This window comes from Pleurodeles waltl, chromosome 3_1 (genome assembly GCF_031143425.1).
Source record: "Pleurodeles waltl isolate 20211129_DDA chromosome 3_1, aPleWal1.hap1.20221129, whole genome shotgun sequence".
NCBI lineage: Eukaryota > Metazoa > Chordata > Amphibia > Caudata > Salamandridae > Pleurodeles > Pleurodeles waltl.
Window position 1 is genome coordinate 1,203,156,939 of NC_090440.1, and position 19,137 is coordinate 1,203,176,075.

The 19,137-nt window shown below is 50.2% G+C and overlaps 1 protein-coding gene across 7 annotated transcripts in view; it reads right to left on the reverse strand.

Moving 5' to 3' along the window:
* Positions 1–19,137, reverse strand: part of FOXRED1 (FAD dependent oxidoreductase domain containing 1) — a 942,813-nt gene that overhangs the window by 742,283 nt on the left and 181,393 nt on the right. For all 7 annotated transcript variants that reach the window (XR_011201503.1, XR_011201504.1, XM_069224511.1 and 4 more), the window contains one exon: positions 17,516–17,634. Coding sequence is in view for 5 of the 7 variants with exons in the window: in XM_069224511.1 (XP_069080612.1) it covers positions 17,516–17,634 (119 nt within the window). In the remaining 2 variants the exon portion in view is untranslated. The remainder of the gene's footprint in view (positions 1–17,515; positions 17,635–19,137) is intronic.

Consider the following 19,137-nt stretch of genomic DNA (forward strand, 5'->3'; position numbering starts at 1 on the left):
GGACAAAGTAATTGTCTGGGCCAAATGGAAGGGTGAAACAACCTTCGGGAGGAAAGCAGCCTTGGTCCTCAACACCACCTTATCCCCATAAAAAGTTGTATAAGGGGGTTTTACCGATAAGGCTTGCAACTCACTCACTCTCCTTGCAGATGTTATAGTCACCAGGAAGACTGTTTTAATAATCAAATACCTTAAGGGGCAAGAATGCATAGGCTCAAAAGGGGACGCCATAGGGAAAGTGAGGACCAAGGACAAATCCCATTGAGGCATAACGAATGGTTTTGGAGGATATTTATTTAGAAGACCTTTCAAGAATCTGAGAACAATAGGGGATTTAAATAACGATGGTTGACCTGGAAGACAAATGAAGGCTGACAGGGCAGACAAATAACCTTTAATGGTAGCCACTGCACAACCTTTCTGCGCTAGAGACAGAGCAAAAGACAAAACATCTGACAGATGAGCATGTAAGGGATCAATCTGTCTCTCTCCACACCAGATAACAAATTTAGACCACCTATTAGCGTAGATAGATTTAGTGGAGTGTCGCCCGGCCGCTAATATAACATCCACTACATCAGGCGGGAGAGAGAAGGAACTCAGGTTGCCCCGTTCAATCTCCAGGCATGTAGGTGTAGACTCTGGAGGTTGGGGTGTAAAACCTGCCCCTGCGACTGCGAGAGGAGGTCTGCCCTGAGAGGGAGATGGAGCGGAGGGCACAGCGAGAGTTGGAGAAGGTCGGAGTACCACACCCTCCTTGGCCAATCCGGAGCTATTAAGATGACTTGGGCCCGGTCTTGGCGAATCTTCCTCAACACTCGAGGAATCAAGGGTATGGGGGGAAACGCGTAAAGCAACTGGTCGCACCAGGTTATCAGAAACGCGTCCCCCAATGCTCCCTGCACCGGATACTGGAGGCTGCAGAATAACGGACAATGCGCGTTCTCCAGAGTGGCAAACAGATCTATCCGAGGAAACCCCCACATCTGGAAGATTAAACGGACTTGATCTGGATGGAGACGCCACTCGTGGTCGGCCGAGAATTGGCGACTGAGACTGTCCGCACGTACATTCAAGACCCCAGCCAGATGATTTGCTACCAAGCAAATCTGATGGTCCTTTGCCCAGGACCATAGTCGAAGAGCTTCTCTGCAGAGAAGGTACGACCCTACTCCTCCCTGTTTGTTTATGTACCACATCGTGGTAGTATTGTCAGTCAGGACCTGTACCGACTGACCACGAAGGGAAGGGAGGAAGGCCTTGAGAGCCAGACGTACAGCCCGTAACTCTAACAGATTGATATGAAACCTCTGTTCCTCTGGAGACCAAAGTTCTTTGATCTCCAGATCCCCCAGATGAGCTCCCCACCCTAGAGTGGAAGCATCCGTTATGACCGTGGCCACTGGTGGCGACTGCGCGAACGGCTTTCCTACGAAAGATTGTTGCACGCAATCCACCACTTCAAGTCCACAGCAGCATCTCTGGAGATCTTGACTGCACCTTCTAGATCTCCCTTGTGTTGAGACCACTGCCTTCGGATGCACCACTGAAGAGCCCTCATGTGCCAGCGAGCATGCGTGACCAACAGTATGCAGGAGGCAAACAGACCGAGCAGACGAAGGACCTTGAGGACTGGAACTACCGCTCCATTTCGAAACATTGGAACCAATTCCTGAATATCTTGAACCCGCTGAGGCGGAGGAAAGGCTCGATTCAATGTTGTATCCAGTACTGCCCCTATGAACAGGAGGCGCTGAGAGGGCTCCAGGTGAGATTTGGGCACGTTCACCGAAAAGCCCAGGTCGAACAACAACTGGGTTGTTGACTGCAGATGATACGACACAAGCTCCGGGGACTTGGCTTTGATCAACCAGTCGTCCAAGTAAGGGAATACTGCTATCCCCTTCCTTCTGAGCTCTGCCGCAACCACTGACATCACCTTCGTGAAGACTCGAGGTGCTGAAGTAAGACCAAACGGGAGGACCGCAAACTGATAGTGCTGCGACCCTACCACAAATCGGAGATACTTCCTGTGCGACTTGAGTATCGGGATATGAAAATAAGCATCCTGCAAGTCGACAGACACCATCCAATCTTCTTTGTTCAACGCCAAAAGCACCTGTGCTAGGGTCAGCATCTTGAACTTTTCCTGATTGAGGAACCAATTCAAGATCCTCAGATCCAGGATCGGTCTCAACCGACCATCTTTCTTGGGAATCAGGAAGTACCTTGAGTAACAACCTTGACCCCTTTCCTGCTCTGGAACCAACTCCACCGCGCCCTTTGAAAGGAGGACTTGAACCTCCTGTTCTAACAACAGGAGGTGTTCTTCTGAACAATAAGATGGGCGGGGTGGGAGGGGGGGCGGAAACTCCCGAAAGGGAAGGGTGTAGCCTTTCTCCATAATACTGATAACCCAATTGTCCGACGTAACAGTCTCCCATTTGGTGAGAAAATGCTGTAATCTTCCCCCTACAGGAGAGGAGTGAGTGGGAAATGGTGGAAGCCTAAGGCTGCTTTCCCTGCTGCACCCCTCCAGAGGACAAGGAAGAGGCAGAGTGCTGTTGAGAGGCTCCTCTGGTGCGGGCCCTACCTCTCCCTCTAAATGATCTATAGGGGTGAGAAGAGGCAGCTTGCTGGAACCTCCCCCGAAAGGAAGAGGAGGAAGAGCCACGCCCAAATCCACGAAACCTCCTGAAAAACCTGGAAGAGGCAGAGGAAGAAGGAGCTTGCAGCCCTAACGATTTGGCTGTGGCCCTGCTCTCTTTAAATCGCTCCAAGGCCGAATCTGCCTTTGCTCCAAACAGTTTGTCCCCATCAAACGGGAGGTCTAATAGGGTCGACTGTACATCCGCAGAAAACCCTGAATTACGGAGCCACGCCTGTCTCCTTGCCACCACAGCCGTGCCCATCGCCCTAGCCACCGAGTCGGTCGTGTCCAGTCCAGACTGGATAATCTGGGTTGCGGCAGCCTGGGCGTCTGAGACAACATCCAAGAGTCCCTGGGGAAGCTCCGTAAAAGAAGATGAAATATCATCCATAAGAGCATGGACATATCTCCCCAGAATGCAAGTTGCGTTGGTGGCCTTCAACGCCAAACTGCAAGAAGAAAATATTTTCTTGGATTGCGCATCCAGTTTTTTGGAGTCCCTGTCTCCTGGCACCGTCGGGAAGGATCCAGGCGCTGATTTTGATGAACAGGAGGCTTCCACCACCAAGCTCTCCGGCGTAGGGTGTCTTGAAAGAAAGCCAGGGTCAGATGGTGCAGTCCGATATCTCCTGGCCACAGCCCTATGAACTGCCGAGGAAGATACAGGCTTCTTCCACACCTGCAACACCGGAACAAGCAAAGCCTCATTAAACGGCAAGAGAGGCTCCGCTGCAGCAGAGGCCGGATGCAGCACCTCCGTCAATAAATTCTGCTTCGCCTCTGCCACTGGCAAAGGCAGGTCCAGAAAATTAGCCGCCTTCCTCACCACCGCGTGAAAGGTAGCAGCCACCTCCGTATACTCCCCTGGAGATGAAAGGTCCCACTCAGGGGAAGTATCCAGCCCACTGGCCGTATCCAGACCATGCAGTCCATCACCCGAGTCCTCAACCTCTCCTTCCTCCAGGACTCGCTGGTACTCCTGCTCTTCCAACAGACGGAGAGCACGCCTCCTTGAATGTAGTCTCTGCTCAATGCGCGGAGTCGACATGGCCTCTGCCGAAGTCGAAGATCGGCGCCGATCTCCAGAAGCATCCGATGCCGCATCCGGCGCCGCAGACCGCTTCGGCGCCGATGAAGGAGCAGGACAAAATCCCGACGTCGACGGGATGGAAACATCCGGAGCCAATCCCTCTGAAGCCACCGGAGCGGCCACCGGCGCCGAGCCCACATTCCCAAAAGGGAGAAAGGGCATAAAGGGTGCCGGCCGAAGAGGCGCAGGATCACCCAATGAAAAGGCCAAAGGCCCCGGAGGACCAGCCGGAGCACCTCCTGGAGCCATCTGCTGAAAGATGGTATACATCGCATTCAGAAATGCGGTACTATCGGCTCCGGGGGCTGGAAAAGCCGGATACTGAGGTGCCTGAATCGAAGGCGACCCCGACGCCGGCCTCAACGTCCGCGACGCCGGAGACATCACAAGAGGCTGCATCACCTCAACCACAGACGCTTGTCCAGGCGAAGTCGGTGACGCCGGAGAGGGCAACGGCGTCGATGGATGCGGTGTGACCGTGGGACTGACCTCCCAAGTCCTCCGACGTCGAGCCGAAGGCGACCTCGAACGAGACTCCTAGCTTGAATGACGCCGTGAATCTCTACGGCGCCGGGAGTCTCGATGACGCCGATGAGACCTTGGCGAGGAAGACTTCTTGTGATGTTTTTCCTTTCTCTTCGACTTCGCCAGGAATAATTTAGCCTCACGTTCCTTGAGGGCCTTCGGATTCATGTGCTGACATGAATCGCAAGTCACAATGTAATGATCGGAGCTCAAGCACCAGAGACAGTCGGAGTGAGGATCTGTAACGGACATCTTGCCCCCACACTCTCGACAGGGCTTGAAACCCGACTTTCTCTGAGACATTGTTACCGCAGAGAAGAACTACGCAGCAGAAAACACACTGTAACCACTAAAGTAACAGTAGCTCCCTCGAAGATAACCGTTTCGAATGCACGGAAAAAAGGGAACTGACGTCGGCACGTCGTCGAGGACCTCTTATTGCCTGTATGACGTCAGACGGCGTCGCGTGGGCTAGAGTGACGTCCTCGTCGACGTGCAGAGACTAGGAAGAAGATTTCCGTCGAATGCTGGCGCCATGGGAGTATTCATTAGGTGAGGAATCCACAGGTAGTTGTATCCATCAGAAATGTCAATACTATGTATAGTAATCTTACAAACTCTCCTTTCTTTTTTTTTTTTTAAATGTACTTATATACATAAATATATACATTATATTTGAAAACCATCAACTACCAAGAGGAGCACACCCAAGGATAGGCAAGGCAACAGGGAGGCAGGAGGGACCGTGAGGAATCCACAGGTAGCTAATGTATCCACCAGAAGAACGAGTTACTTACCTTCGGTAACGACTTTTCTGGTGGATACATTAGCTACCTGTGGATTCCTCACCTCATGAATACTCCCATGGCGCCAGCATTCGACGGAAATCTTCTTACTAGTCTCTGCACGTCGACGAGGACGTCACTGTCGCCCACGCGACGCCGTCTGACGTCATACAGGCAATAAGAGGTCCTCGACGACGTGCGGACGTCAGTACCAATCATTTTTTACGTGCATGAGAACAACCAGGCAATGCAATGAAAGAGCAAGGCAACATCCATTATATTGTAAAAATACACCACATTGTATGAATAACTGTAAATCTTTTTATGTACATATATATATATATAAAACTCTCTCTTTTAAAATATATACACACACCAAGTATATACATAAAGATATATACATATATACATATATATATATATAAATATATTATATATACATCTATTGCACCCTCAAAGACCAAGAGGAGCGCACTCAAGGATTACTTGGTAAGACCAGAAAGGCAACGGGGAGGCGGGTGGGACCGTGAGGAATCCACAGGTAGCTAATGTATCCACCAGAAAAGTCGTTACCGAAGGTAAGTAACTCGTTCTTCTGATGGATACAACTACCTGTGGATTCCTCACCTCATGAATAGAGTCCCAAAGCAGTACCACGCCCGGCGGTGGGTGCCTAAATGGTCAAACCAAGAAATCCTGCAGCACTGACCGTGCAAAATGGCCGTCCCTTCTAACCTCAGAATCCAAACAGTAATGTTTTGCAAAAGTGTGAAGGGACGACCAAGTTGCGGCCTTGCAGATGTCGACCACAGGAACACCTCTGGCCAAGGCCGAAGTGGCCGACTTAGCTCTGGTGGAATGAGCTCTAATGCCCTCAGGAGGATCCTTCTTTGCCAAAGAGTAACATATTTTAATGCAAAGAACAACCCACCTGGATAGTGTTCTCTTGTGGACTGCCTTTCCTCTCCTCTTGCCCACGTATCCAATAAACAGCTGATCCTCCAGCCTGAAATCCTTTGTTCTATCGATAAAGAAGCTCAACGCTCTCTTTGGGTCCAGACGGTGCAGTCTTTCTTCCTCTTTGGAAGGATGAGGCGGAGGATAGAACGTGGACAAAGTAATTGCCTGAGCCAAATGGAAGGGTGAAACAACCTTCGGGAGGAAAGCAGCCTTGGTCCTCAACACCACCTTATCCCCATAAAAAGTTGTATAAGGGGGTTTTACTGATAAGGCCTGCAACTCACTCACTCTCCTTGCTGATGTTATAGCTATCAGGAAGACTGTTTTTAAAACCAAATACCTCAAGGGGCAAGAATGCATAGGTTCAAAAGGGGACCCCATAAGGAAAGTCAGGACTAAGGACAAATCCCATTGCGGCATAACGAATGGCTTTGGAGGATATTGATTTAGAAGACCTTTCAAGAATCTGATAACAATAGGGGATTTAAATAAAGATGGTTGGTCTGGAAGACATAAGAAGGCTGACAAGGCCGATAAATAACCTTTAATGGTAGCCACTGCACAACCTTTCTGCGCCAGAGATAGAGCAAAAGACAAAACGTCCGATAGATGAGCATGCAAAGGATCAATCTGCCTCTCTCCACACCACGCAACAAATTTAGACCACCTATTAGCGTAGATAGATTTAGTGGAGTGTCGCCTGGCCGCTAATATAACATCCACTACCTCAGGCGGGAGAGAGAAGGAACTCCGGTTGCCCCGTTCAATCTCCAGGCATGTAGGTGCAGACTCTGGAGGTTGGGGTGTAGAACCTGCCCCTGCGACTGCGAGAGGAGGTCTGCCCTGAAAGGGAGACGGAGCGGCGGGCACATTGAGAGTTGGAGAAGGTCGGAGTACCACACCCTCCTTGGCCAATCCGGAGCTATTAAGATTACTAGAGCCCGGTCTTGGCGAATCTTCCTCAATACTCGAGGAATCAAGGGTATGGGAGGAAACGCGTAAAGCAACTGGCCGCACCAGGTCATTTGAAACGCGTCCCCCAACGCTTCCTGCATCGGATACTGAAGGCTTCAGAACAACGGACAATGCGCGTTCTCTCGAGTGGCGAACAGATCTACCCGAGGAAACCCCCACCTCTGGAAGATTAAACGGACTTGATCTGGATGGAGACGCCACTCGTGGTCTGCCGAGAAGTGGCGACTGAGACTGTCCGCACGCACGTTCAAAACTCCGGCCAGATGGTTTGCTATCAAGCAAATCCGATGGTCCTTTGCTCAGGACCATAGTCGAAGAGCTTCTCTGCAGAGAAGGTACGACCCCACTCCTCCCTGCTCGTTTATGTACCACATCGTGGTAGTATTGTCCGTTAGGACCTGTACCGACTGACCATGAAGGGAAGGGAGGAAGGCCTTGAGAGCCAGACGTACAGCCCGTAATTCTAACAGATTGATGTGAAAAATCTGTTCCTCTGGAGACCAAAGACCTTTGATCTCCAGATCCCCCAGATGAGCTCCCCACCCTAGAGTGGAAGCATCCGTTATGACTGTGGCCACTGGTGGCGACTGCTGGAACGGCTTTCCTTGCGAAAGATTGTTGCTTACAATCCACCACTTCAAATCCACAGCAGCATCTCTGGAGATCTTGACAGTACCCTCTAGATCCCCTCTGAGTTGAGACCACTGCCTTCGGAGGCACCACTGAAGAGCCCTCATGTGCCAGCGAGCATGCGTGACCAACAGAATGCAGGAGGCAAAAAGACCGAGCAGACGAAGGACCTTGAGGACTGGAACTACCGCTCCATTTCGAAACATTGGAACCAAATCCTGAATATCTTGAATCCGCTGAGGCGGAGGAAAGGCCCGACCCAATGTTGTATCCAGTACTGCCCCTATGAACAGGAGGCGCTGAGAGGGCTCTAGGTGAGATTTGGGCTCGTTCACCGAAAAACCCAGGTCGAACAACAACTGGGTTGTTGACTGCAGATGACGCAACACAAGCTCCGGGGACTTGGCTTTGATCAACCAGTCGTCCAAGTAAGGGAATACTGCTATCCCCTTCCTTCTGAGCTCTGCCGCAACCACCGACATCACCTTCGTGAAGACTCGAGGTGCTGAAGTAAGACCAAACGGAAGGACCGCAAACTGATAGTGTTGCGATCCCACCACAAACCGGAGATACTTCCTGTGTGACTTGAGTATCGGGATATGAAAGTAAGCATCCTGCAAGTCGACAGACACCATCCAGTCTTCCATGTTCAACGCCAAAAGCACCTGTGCTAGGGTCAGCATCTTGAACTTTTCCTGCTTGAGGAACCAATTCAAGATCCTCAGGTCCAGAATTGGTCTCAAACGACCATCCTTCTTGGGAATCAGGAAATACCTTGAGTAAACTCCTTGACCCCTTTCCTGCTCCGGGACCAACTCCACCGCGCCCTTTAAAAGGAGGACTTCTACCTCCTGTTCTAGCAACAGGAGGTGTTCTTGTGAACAATACGAAGGGCGGGGCGGGATGAGGGGCGGAAACTCCCGAAAAGGAAGGGTGTAGCCTTTTCCCACAACACTGAGAACCCAATTGTCCGACGTAACAGTCTCCCATTTGGTGAGAAAATGCTGTAATCTTCCCCCTACAGGAGAGGCGTGAGTTGGAAATGGTGGAAGCCTAAGGCTGCTTCCCCTGCTGCACCCCGCCAGAGGATGAGGAAGAGGCAGAGTGCTGCTGAGAGGCTCCTCTGGTGCGGACCCTACCTCTCCCCCTAAAAGATCTATAGGGATGGGAAGAGGCAGGTTGCGGATATCTTCCCCGAAAGGAAGAGGAGGAAGAGCCACGCCCAAATCCACGAAACCTCCTGAAAAATCTGGAAGAGGCCGTGGAAGAAGGAGCTTGGAGCCCTAACGACTTAGCCGTGGCCCTGCTTTCCTTAAAACGTTCCAAGGCCGAATCAGCCTTAGCCCCAAACAGTTTGTCCCCATCAAACGGGAGATCCAACAATGTGGACTGTACATCAGCCGAAAAGCCCGAGTTACGGAGCCAGGCCTGTCTCCTTGCCACCACAGTTGTGCCCATTGCTCTGGCTACCGAGTCGGTGGTATCCAGTCCCGTCTGGATAATTTGGGTCGCAGCAGCCTGGGCATTTGAGACAAGATCCAAAAGACCCTGGGGAAGCTCTGTAAACGAAGAGGAGATGTCATCCATCAGAGCATGAATATACCTCCCCAGGATACAGGTTGCATTGGTGGCTTTTAACGCCAGACTGCAGGACGAAAAAATCTTCTTCGACTGCGCCTCTAGCTTCTTTGAATCTCTGTCCCCAGGCACCGTCGGAAAAGAACCAGGCGCTGACTTGGACGAACAGGAGGCCTGCACCACCAAGCTCTCCGGCGTAGGGTGCCTGGACAGAAAACCAGGGTCAGTTGGAGCCACCCGATACCTCCTGGCCGCGGCTCTGTGAACTGCTGGGGAAGATGCCGGCCTCTTCCACACCTCTAAAAACGGATCCAGCAGAGCGTCCTTAAAAGGTAACAGAGGCTCTGCCGCGGCTGAGGCCGGATGTAACACCTCTGTCAAAAGGTTTTGTTTCGCCTCCACCACCGGCAAAGGCAGGTCCAAAAAACTAGCTGCCTTCCGTACCACTGCATGAAAGGAAGCAGCCTCCTCAGTATATTCCCCCGGGGACGAAAGGTCCCACTCAGGGGAAGTGTCCAGCCCACTGGCCGACTCCAGTCCACGCAGCCCATCACCCGAGTCCTCTAGCTCTCCTTCCTCTAGGGCTCGTTGGTACTCCTGCTCTTCTAGTACCCGGAGAGCACATCTCCTTGAATGCAGTTGTTGCTCAATCCGCGGAGTCGACAATGCCTCCGCCGAAGTCGGAGATCGGCGCCGATCTTCCGAAGCCACCGACGCCGCATCCGGCGCCACAGGTAACTTCGGCGCCGACTGAAGAGCAGTTGAAACGGATGGACCCACCGGAGTCACAGGCCGAAATCTCGACGTCGACGGGATGGAAATCCCTGGGGCCAATCCTTCCGAAGCCACCGGAGCGGCCACCGGCGCCGACACTGGCGCCGAGCCCACGTTCCCAAACGGGAGAAAGGGCATAAAGGGTGCCGGCCGAAGAGGCGCAGGATCACCCAAAGAAAAGGCCAAAGGCCCAGCCGGAGCACCCCCTGGAGCCATCTGTTGGAAGATGGCATACATCGCATTCAAGAATGCGGAACTATCGGCTCCATGGGTGGGAAAAGCCGGATACTGGGGTGCCTGTCTCGGAGGCGACCCCGACGCCGGCCTCGGCGTCTGCGCCGGAGAAAACACTTGAGGCTCCAATACCTCAATCACCGACGCCTGTCCAGGTGAAGTTGGAGACGCCGGAGAAGGCAACGGCGTCGAAGGATGCGGCGTAACCGTGGGGCTGACCTCCCATGTTCTTCGGCGCCGATCCGGAGACCTGGAACGAGCCTCCCTTGAATGACGCCGAGATTCTCTACGGCGCCGGGAGTCTCGATGACGCCGATGTCTTGGAGAAGACTTCTTGTGATGCTTCTCCTTTGACTTGGCCATAAACAGCTTCGCCTCACGTTCTTTAAGAGCCTTTGGATTCATGTGCTGACATGAATCACAAGTCGAGACGTCGTGGTCGGAGCTCAAACACCAAAGGCAATCGGAATGAGGATCCGTCACCGACATCTTGCCTCCACACTCACGACAAGGCTTAAATCCAGACTTTCTCTGCGACATTATTTCCACAGCGAAAGACTACGCAGCAAGATATACACTGTAACCGCAAGAGTAACAGTTGCTCCCTCGAAAATAACCGTTTCGAATGCACGGAAAAAAGGGAACTGACGTCCGCACGTCGTCGAGGACCTCTTATTGCCTGTATGACGTCAGACGGCGTCGCGTGGGCGACAGTGACGTCCTCGTCGACGTGCAGAGACTAGTAAGAAGATTTCCGTCGAATGCTGGCGCCATGGGAGTATTCATGAGGTGAGGAATCCACAGGTAGTTGTATCCATCAGAAAAGGCGATACCGAAGGTAAGTAACACATTCTTCTGATGGATACAACTACCTGTGGATTCCTCACTTATTGAATAGAGTCCCAAAGCAGTACCGCACTCGGTGGAGGGTGCCTGAATGGTCAAACCAAGAAATCCTGCAGCACCGACCGTGCAAAATGGCCATCCCTCCTAACTTCTGAATCCAAGCAGTAATGCTTTGCGAAAGTGTGGAGGGATGACCAAGTTGCGGCCTTTCAGATGTCAACCACAGGAACACCCCTAGCCAAGGACGAAGAGGTCGACTTAGCTCTGGTGGAATGAGCTCTTATTCCATCAGGGGGTTCTTTCTTTGCCAGAGAATAACACAACTTAATGCAAAGAATGACCCACCTGGAGAGTGTTCTCTTGTGGACTGCCCTTCCTCTCCTCTTTCCCACGTACCCGATGAAGAGTTGATCCTCCAATCTAAACTCTTTTCTGTCTATTAAGAAGCTCAGCGCTCTTCTCGGGTCCAAACGATGTAGTCTTTCTTCCTCTTTAGAAGGATGAGGTGGAGGATAAAAAGAGGAGAGAATAATAGTCTGACTCATATGGAAGGGTGAAACAACCTTCGGCAAGAAAGCAGCCTTGGTCCTCAACACCACCTTATCTATATAGAAGGATGTATACGGGGGCTTAACAGAAAGAACCTGCAGCTCACTCACTCTTCTAGCAGAAGTGATCGCAACAAGGAAAACAGTCTTTAACACCAATAACCTTATGGGACAAGAATGCATGGGCTCAAATGGTGAACACATAAGAAACGTTAAGACTAGGTTCAAATCCCACTGAGGCATAATGAAAGGAGTGGGAGGAAACTTATTAATGAGGCCTTTTAAAAATCTTAATACCAAAGGAGATTTAAATAAAGAAGGTTGGTCTGGAAGACACAGAAAGGCTGACGGGGCCGATAAATAGCCCTTGACTGTAGCCACTACACAACCCCTCTGTGCCAGGGACAATGCAAAAGACAAGACATCTGATAAGTGGGCACGTAAGGGATAAATTTGTCTTTCTGCACACCAACACACAAATTTAGCCCACCTGCTAGCGTAGATAGATTTGGTGGAGTGTCGCCTGGCCGCTAAGATAACATCCACTACCTCAGGTGGGAGAGAAAAGGAACTCAGGTTGCCCCGTTCAATCTCCAGGTATGAAGGTGCAGGCTCTGGAGGTGGGGGTGTAAAACCTGCAATTGTGAGAGAAGGTCTGCCCTGAGAGGGAGATGGAGCGGGGGGCACAGAGAGAGTTGGAGAAGATCTGAATACCATACCCTCCTTGGCCAATCCAGAGCTATTAAGATGACTTGGGCACGGTCTTGGCGAATTTTCCTCAGAACCCGAGGAATCAAAGGTAGGGGGGGGGGGGGGGGAACGCGTAAAGCAACTGGTCGCACCAGGACATCTGAAACGCATCCCCCAACGTTCCTTGCACCAGATACTGGAGGCTGCAGAACAACGGGCAGTGTGAGTTCTCCCGAGTGGCAAAAAGATCTACCCGAGGGATTCCCCACATCTGGAAGATCTGTCGGACTAGATCTGGGTGAAGACGCCACTCGTGATTGTTCGAGAAGTGCCGACAGACTTTCCGCACGCACAAGACTCCAGCCAGATGGTTTGCTACCAAGCAAATCCGATGGTCCCTTGCCCAGGACCATAGTCGCAGAGCTTCTCTGCAGAGAAGGTACAACCCTTCTCCTACCTGTTTGTTTATATACCACATCGCAGTAGTATTGTCCGTCTGAACCGACTGACCGCTAAGGGAAGGGAGAAAGGCCTTGAGAGCCAGACGTATTGCCCGCAACTCCAACAGATTTATGTGAAACATCTGTTCCACTGGAGACCAATGACCTTTGACCTCCAGGTCCCCCCAGATGAGCTCCCCACCCTAGATTGGAAGCATCCGTTATCACTGTGGTCACTGGCGGAGGTTGCGAGAACGGCCTTCCTTGAGAAAGATTGCCGTCTGCAACCCACCATCTTAGATCCACTGCAGCGTCCCTGGAGATCTTTACCGATCCCTCGAGATCTCCTTTGTGTTGAGACCACTGCTTTCGGGGGCACCACTGAAGAGCCCTCATGTGCCAGCGAGGGTGAGTGACCAACAGAATGCAAGAAGCAAACAGACCGAGCAGACGTAGGACCTTGAGGACTGGAATGACTGCTCCACTTTGAAACGTTGGAACCAACGCCTGAATGTCCTGAATCCGCTGAGGCGGAGGAAAGGCGCGATTCAATGTTGTATCCAGTACTGCCCCTATGAACAGGAGGCGCTGAGAGGGCTCCAGGTGAGATTTGGGCACGTTCACAGAAAAACCCAGGTCGAACAACAACTGGGTTGTCAACTGCAGGTGACGCAGCACGAGCTCCAGAGACTTGGCTTTGATCAACTAATCGTCCAGGTAAGGAAATACCGCTATCCCCTTCCTTCTGACCTCTGCTGCAACCACCGCCATCACCTTTATGAAGACTTGAGGTGCTGAAGTAAGACCAAACGGGAGGGCCGCAAACTGATAGTGCTGCGATCCCACCACAAACCAGAGATACTTCCTGTGCAACTTGAGTATCGGGATGTGAAAGTAAGCATCCTGCAAGTCGACAGACACCATCCAATCTCCTTCGTTCAACGCCAAAAGCACCTGAGCCAAGGTCAGCATCTTGAACTTTTCCTGTTTGAGGAACCAATTCAACATCCTCAGGTCCAGGATTGGCCTCAACCGACCATCCTTCTTGGGGATCAGGAAGTATCTTGAGTAACAACCCTGACCCCTCTCCTGCTCTGGAACCAACTCCACTGCACCCTTTGAAAGGAGGACTAGAACCTCCTGTTCTAGTAACAGGAGATGCTCTTCTGAACAGTAGGATGGGCGGGCGGGATGGGGGGAGGAAACTCCCGAAAGGGAAGGGCATAGCCTTTCCCCACAATGCTGGTGACCCAGGAGTCTGATGTTATATCCTCCCACTTGCGGAGAAAGTTCAATAACCTCCCCCCTACAGGAGTGGTATGTGAAGGAATTGGTGGAAGACTAAGGTTGCTTCCCATGCTGCACCCCTCCAGAGGAAGAGGAAGAGGCAGAGTGCTGCTGGGCGGCTCCCCTGGTTCGGACCCTACCCCTCCCCCTGTACGATCTATAGGAGAGAGCAGTGGCGGGTTGTTGTTGAAATCTGCCCCGAAAGGAGGGGGATGAGCCACAACCAAACCCCCTAAATCTTCTGAAGTGTCCCGAAGAAACAGAAGAGGAGGCCTGCAAGCCTAAAGACTTCGCTGTGGCCCTACTCTCCTTAAATCTCTCAAGGGCAGAGTCCGCCTTGGATCCAAATAGTTTATCCCCATCGAAGGGAAGGTCCAGCAGGGCTGACTGGACATCCGATGAGAAACCAGAGGAACGAAGCCAGGCCTGCCTCCTGGTAGCAACAGCAGTGCCCATAGCCCTGGCCACAGAGTCCGTAGTATCCAGCCTAGACTGGATCACTTGGGTTGCCGCAGCTTGAGCATCGGTGACCAGACTCAACACCTCCTGAGGCACCTCAGTATGGGACAACTTTATCTCATCCATTAGGGGGTAGATGTATCTCCCCAAAATGCATGTGGCATTAGTAGATTTTAAAGCCATGCTGCATGATGAGAAAGCCTTCTTGGAAGATTGATCCATTTTCTTTGAGTCTCTGTCTGAAGGCACTCCCGGAAAAGAACCTGGGGCAGTTCGAGATGAACATGAAGCCTGAACCACCAGGCTCTCTGGGGTCGGGTGCCTGGACAAAGAGCCTGGGTCCCCAGGAGCCACTCTATGCCTGCGAGCCATCGATCTATTAACTGCCGAAGATGACACCGGCTTCTTCCAGATCTCTAAAATTGGATCTAACAGAGCCTCATTAAAGGGCAGAAGTGTCTCTGCAACCGTCTAAGCAGGTTGTAAAACCTCAGTTAAAATATTGGGCTTAGGTTCAGACACCGGCAAGGAAAGGTCCAAAAAATCAGCTGCTTTATTACAGAGTGGAATGAAGCAGCCTCCTCTGTATATTCTCCAGGAGATGTTAAGTCCCATTCTGGAGAGGTATCCAAACCACTTGCCGTATCTAAACCCTGGAGATCCCCCAGAGGTTCCTCAATCTCTCCTTCCTCCAATGCCTGCTTCTGATACTCCTGCTCCTCAAGAAGGCGAAGAGCAAGCCTTCTTGAATGCAACCTGGCTTCAATTCTTGGTGTCGACAGGGCGTCAGCCGACGTCGAAGCCTGGCGCCGATCCTTGGATCCATCTGACGGCGGATCCATCGGCACTGGGGACTTCTTTGGCGCCGTATGAGGCAAAGGATGGACAGGAGAACGCTCTGGCGCCGGACCAGCAGATCTAGTTGGCGTCACCGGCTGTGAAGTTGACGCCATAGGAACCGGTGCCGAGCCAACACCTCCCATCGGAAGGAAGGGCATGAAAGGTGCCAGTCGTAAAGGAGCCGGAGCACCCATATTGAAGGCCAATGGACCCGAAGGGCCAGCCGGTCCACCACCTGGAGCCATCTGTTGAAAGATAGAAAACATCGCATTTAAAAATGCGGAACTGTCGGCTACTGGGGCCGGGAAAGCCAGATACTGTGGAGCCTGGGCTCGAGGTGACATCGGCGCTGGCCCCGGCGTCTGAGAAGCCGGTGAGAACTCCTGACGCTGAGGAACCTCAAACACAGATGGTGGATTCAAAGGCGACGTCAGCGAAGCTGGTGATGCAAGAGGCACCTGCGGCGAGATGGTGGGGCTAACTTCCCATGTTTTTTGGCGTAGAGCTGAAGGCGACCTCGAACGCGATCTCTCCCTACTCGACCGGCGCAGAGATTCACGAAGACACTGGGAGTCACGATGACGCCGATGGGACTTCGGAGAAGATGACTTGCGTCGATGCCGCTTCTCCTTCTTGGATTTCGCCAAAAAGAGTTTTGCCTCTCGCTCTAACGCCTTCGGGTTCATCCGTTGACAAGAGTCACATTTGTCAACGTCGTGGTCGGAGCTGAGACACCACAAACAGTCAATATGTGGGTCCGTCACCGACATTTTGCCTCCGCACTCATTGCAGGGCTTAAAACCCGACTTTGAGACATGCTTTCTTTCTCGAAGAAAGAAACAGTAACAGTAACTACGCAGAGTAGAAACAGTAGCTCCCTCGAAGAATAACCGGCATTAGAAAGCACGGAAAAAAGGGAACGGACGTCGGCGAGGACCTCTTATTGCCTGTATGACGTCAGACGGTGTCGCGTGGGTAATTGTGACGTCGACGTGCGAAAGCTAGGAAGAAGATTTCCGTTGAAAGCTGGCGCAAGGGGAGAATTCAATAAGTGAGGAATCCACAGGTAGTTGTATCCATCAGAAATAAGAAATACCATATATATTTGCTGTTCAGTCTCGAATAGTAGTAGGTTGGCAAAACAAAAGCACCCCAAGTTAGGCCATTGGGAGAGAAAAAGGGTTGAATGGAAAGGGTGGAGTGGGCTCTGGCGGAAGAGATAAGAATGTGTGAGGTCAGCACAGAAGATAGACGATAAAGCACTGTAAGATATCAATATGTGGGCTGAGATGATCAGCGTAATTATGGGACAGGAGGCACTCAACGTTCAGAACTTTGCGGAAGTTTGAGATGGTCAATAAGCAAAGGTTGTGCTTTTGCGATACCATACTACCTGATTGTTTTTTTTTTTTTTTTTGGGGGGGGGGGGGGGGGGGGGGGAGGGAACTATTATGTCTATTACTGCTTCAAGTGTCCCTAATTTTGCTATTTAGAATGGTGTATGCAGTGTTCACGATTTGCCACAACTGTGTGCAAAATATGCTTAAGAATTAATAAATAATTCAAAACTACAAATCACCCAAGTAAGGTGTACACACCTTACATGGTTCCCTAGCTCCTGATTTTCTCAAGAAATAATGCTAATTTGATTTAGACATCACCCATTTATTACATACTGGAAGTGAACTCCGATTTTTCTCCCAACATAGAGCATATGTTGTTCGAACAGAATATCCCAATGAATCATAAATGACTTCAAAATATAATGTGTAAGAAAATAACATTCATGAACAACATATGTCTTTTTGCTGCATGGAGTAAGCCTCAGACAAAATATAACAGTAACTTGGAAACAACAAAAAAATCATTTAATTCATTTCTATAGCATGATAATTCATCTACATTGTTTCAATACATCGACCAGAAATGCACATTTCTTCGCAAATCTTTTGAAAGTTGACTTTATGTAGGCCAGTCACTGACTAACCTTTTCTAAAGTGTTGCCACGACCCGCTGCCTTAAGCTGCTAGGGAATGACATGATCATATCATTCACTAACAGCATGATACTGCAATCTGCCAAGCAAGAATAACAGAAGTGGACCTCCTTTTAAACCTATCAGCTCAACCGTAGTAGATGGTTTACACATGCTAAATCACACAATAGACCGCATGAAAAACAATTCATTGGATAACTCGTTATACCTCTGAATCTGAACGTTTTTCTCCAGTTTAAGGGCAGTTTTTTCACTTGCTAGGAAGAGATAGCCCGATGGATTAAATTGGATGTCAATTGGATCTTCATTTAAAACGCCAAGGTACTCCTAGGAATAAAAGAGCAATATGTCCATATCACAATCAAAATTCTTCAGATATACCTACAAATATACATGCAAAGAAATTGTTAATAGCTCAATAGAAAAAGAATGAGCAAGCTAAAATGCAACACACCTACCACCTGCTTTAGAACTTGCTCCTGGAATAGCTAATATCCACCACCAGACTGGCTCTTCCAGCTTCGGAAGCTAGGTATTACAGCATAAACCTGTACTGGACATAAAAACTAAGTGTGCCTGGAAGGACTATGATAAAGACAGGCACCTGAACTCAATCGCTAAAACGCTTGCCGGCATTAGCTGAGAAAATGTCATCCACTCAGACTGGCTACAAAAATGTAGGAACTGGCCAACAATAAATAAACGTGGTTGACTGCTGCAGCATCAGATGCAGCCAGACTGGCTGTGATAAATTCTTAGTCTGACTGGAACAGTAACTGCACCTGAACCCGGACTAGCTATATAGACAGCATTCTTATGAACCTACCGACCACAAAAGACCAATAAATGCCTGAGTGCTGAAACACATGCCGGAAGCGTTTTTTATTAAAAGGCCAAGAGATATGATGTATACCAGGCTGAGCGTATGTAAAAGCAGCATGTGCGATGACATGCAACTCGATCACCAGTGGTGAATGCTGCTACGGGAACACCTACGCTAGCAATAAAAGGGATCTCGACAATAAAAGAGGAGTCTAATTTGCTTCAGTTACTGGAAAGAAACTTCAAGAATATCTTTACATTCATCCTAACACATTCAGCTTTAAAGTAATACTGTTCTACACTCTGTGTGGTTGAAAACTCAGTTCTTCCTAACGTCGGATTTAAAATTACATACATCTTTTCAAAATCAACTCTCATCTCTGCTCATTTTTATGACCGTACCTAAAATATACACTGGAAATGTCAGTAAGTATCGCTTATCTTTATATACAAGCGAGATCGGCTGGCACTGCCAATTCTAGTTTAAGGTAGCCTTGTCACGATCGGTGCTGACATATTCATTTATGCTGCAGTTCTTCTAGAGACAACTAGGTGGCACTGAAAGGCAGCAAACTGGTGTTTAAGAGAACAAGTTACCTACCTTCATCAACGCTCTTTTTTGGATAAACTAACTAGCTGCAGATATCTCACCTTTTGAATAGTCCTCAGGAGCAAAGAAACAGACTTGCTGTAGATTTCCCATCACTTTTTGCAACCATTTGTCGACTCCATGCCTTTTTTCGACTTTGAGACTGCACTAAGGATGGCTAACAAGACCGAAGTGCCAGTGAGGCACTGTCGAATTGGCTATACCTAACTTGCAAGTGCAGACTTACTTAAAAGTTCCTAGTGTACGGTACCTAGGGTACCAAGGGCATGGAAAGCAGAGGGTCCACCTAGAGTTGCAGCACTGATTGTGCCACCCTATGTGTGACAGAACACAAAATAGCTCCCAGCCGGTCACTGCAGACTGGAAGAGCTGTGGTCACACTGTTAGTTTGACTGCCA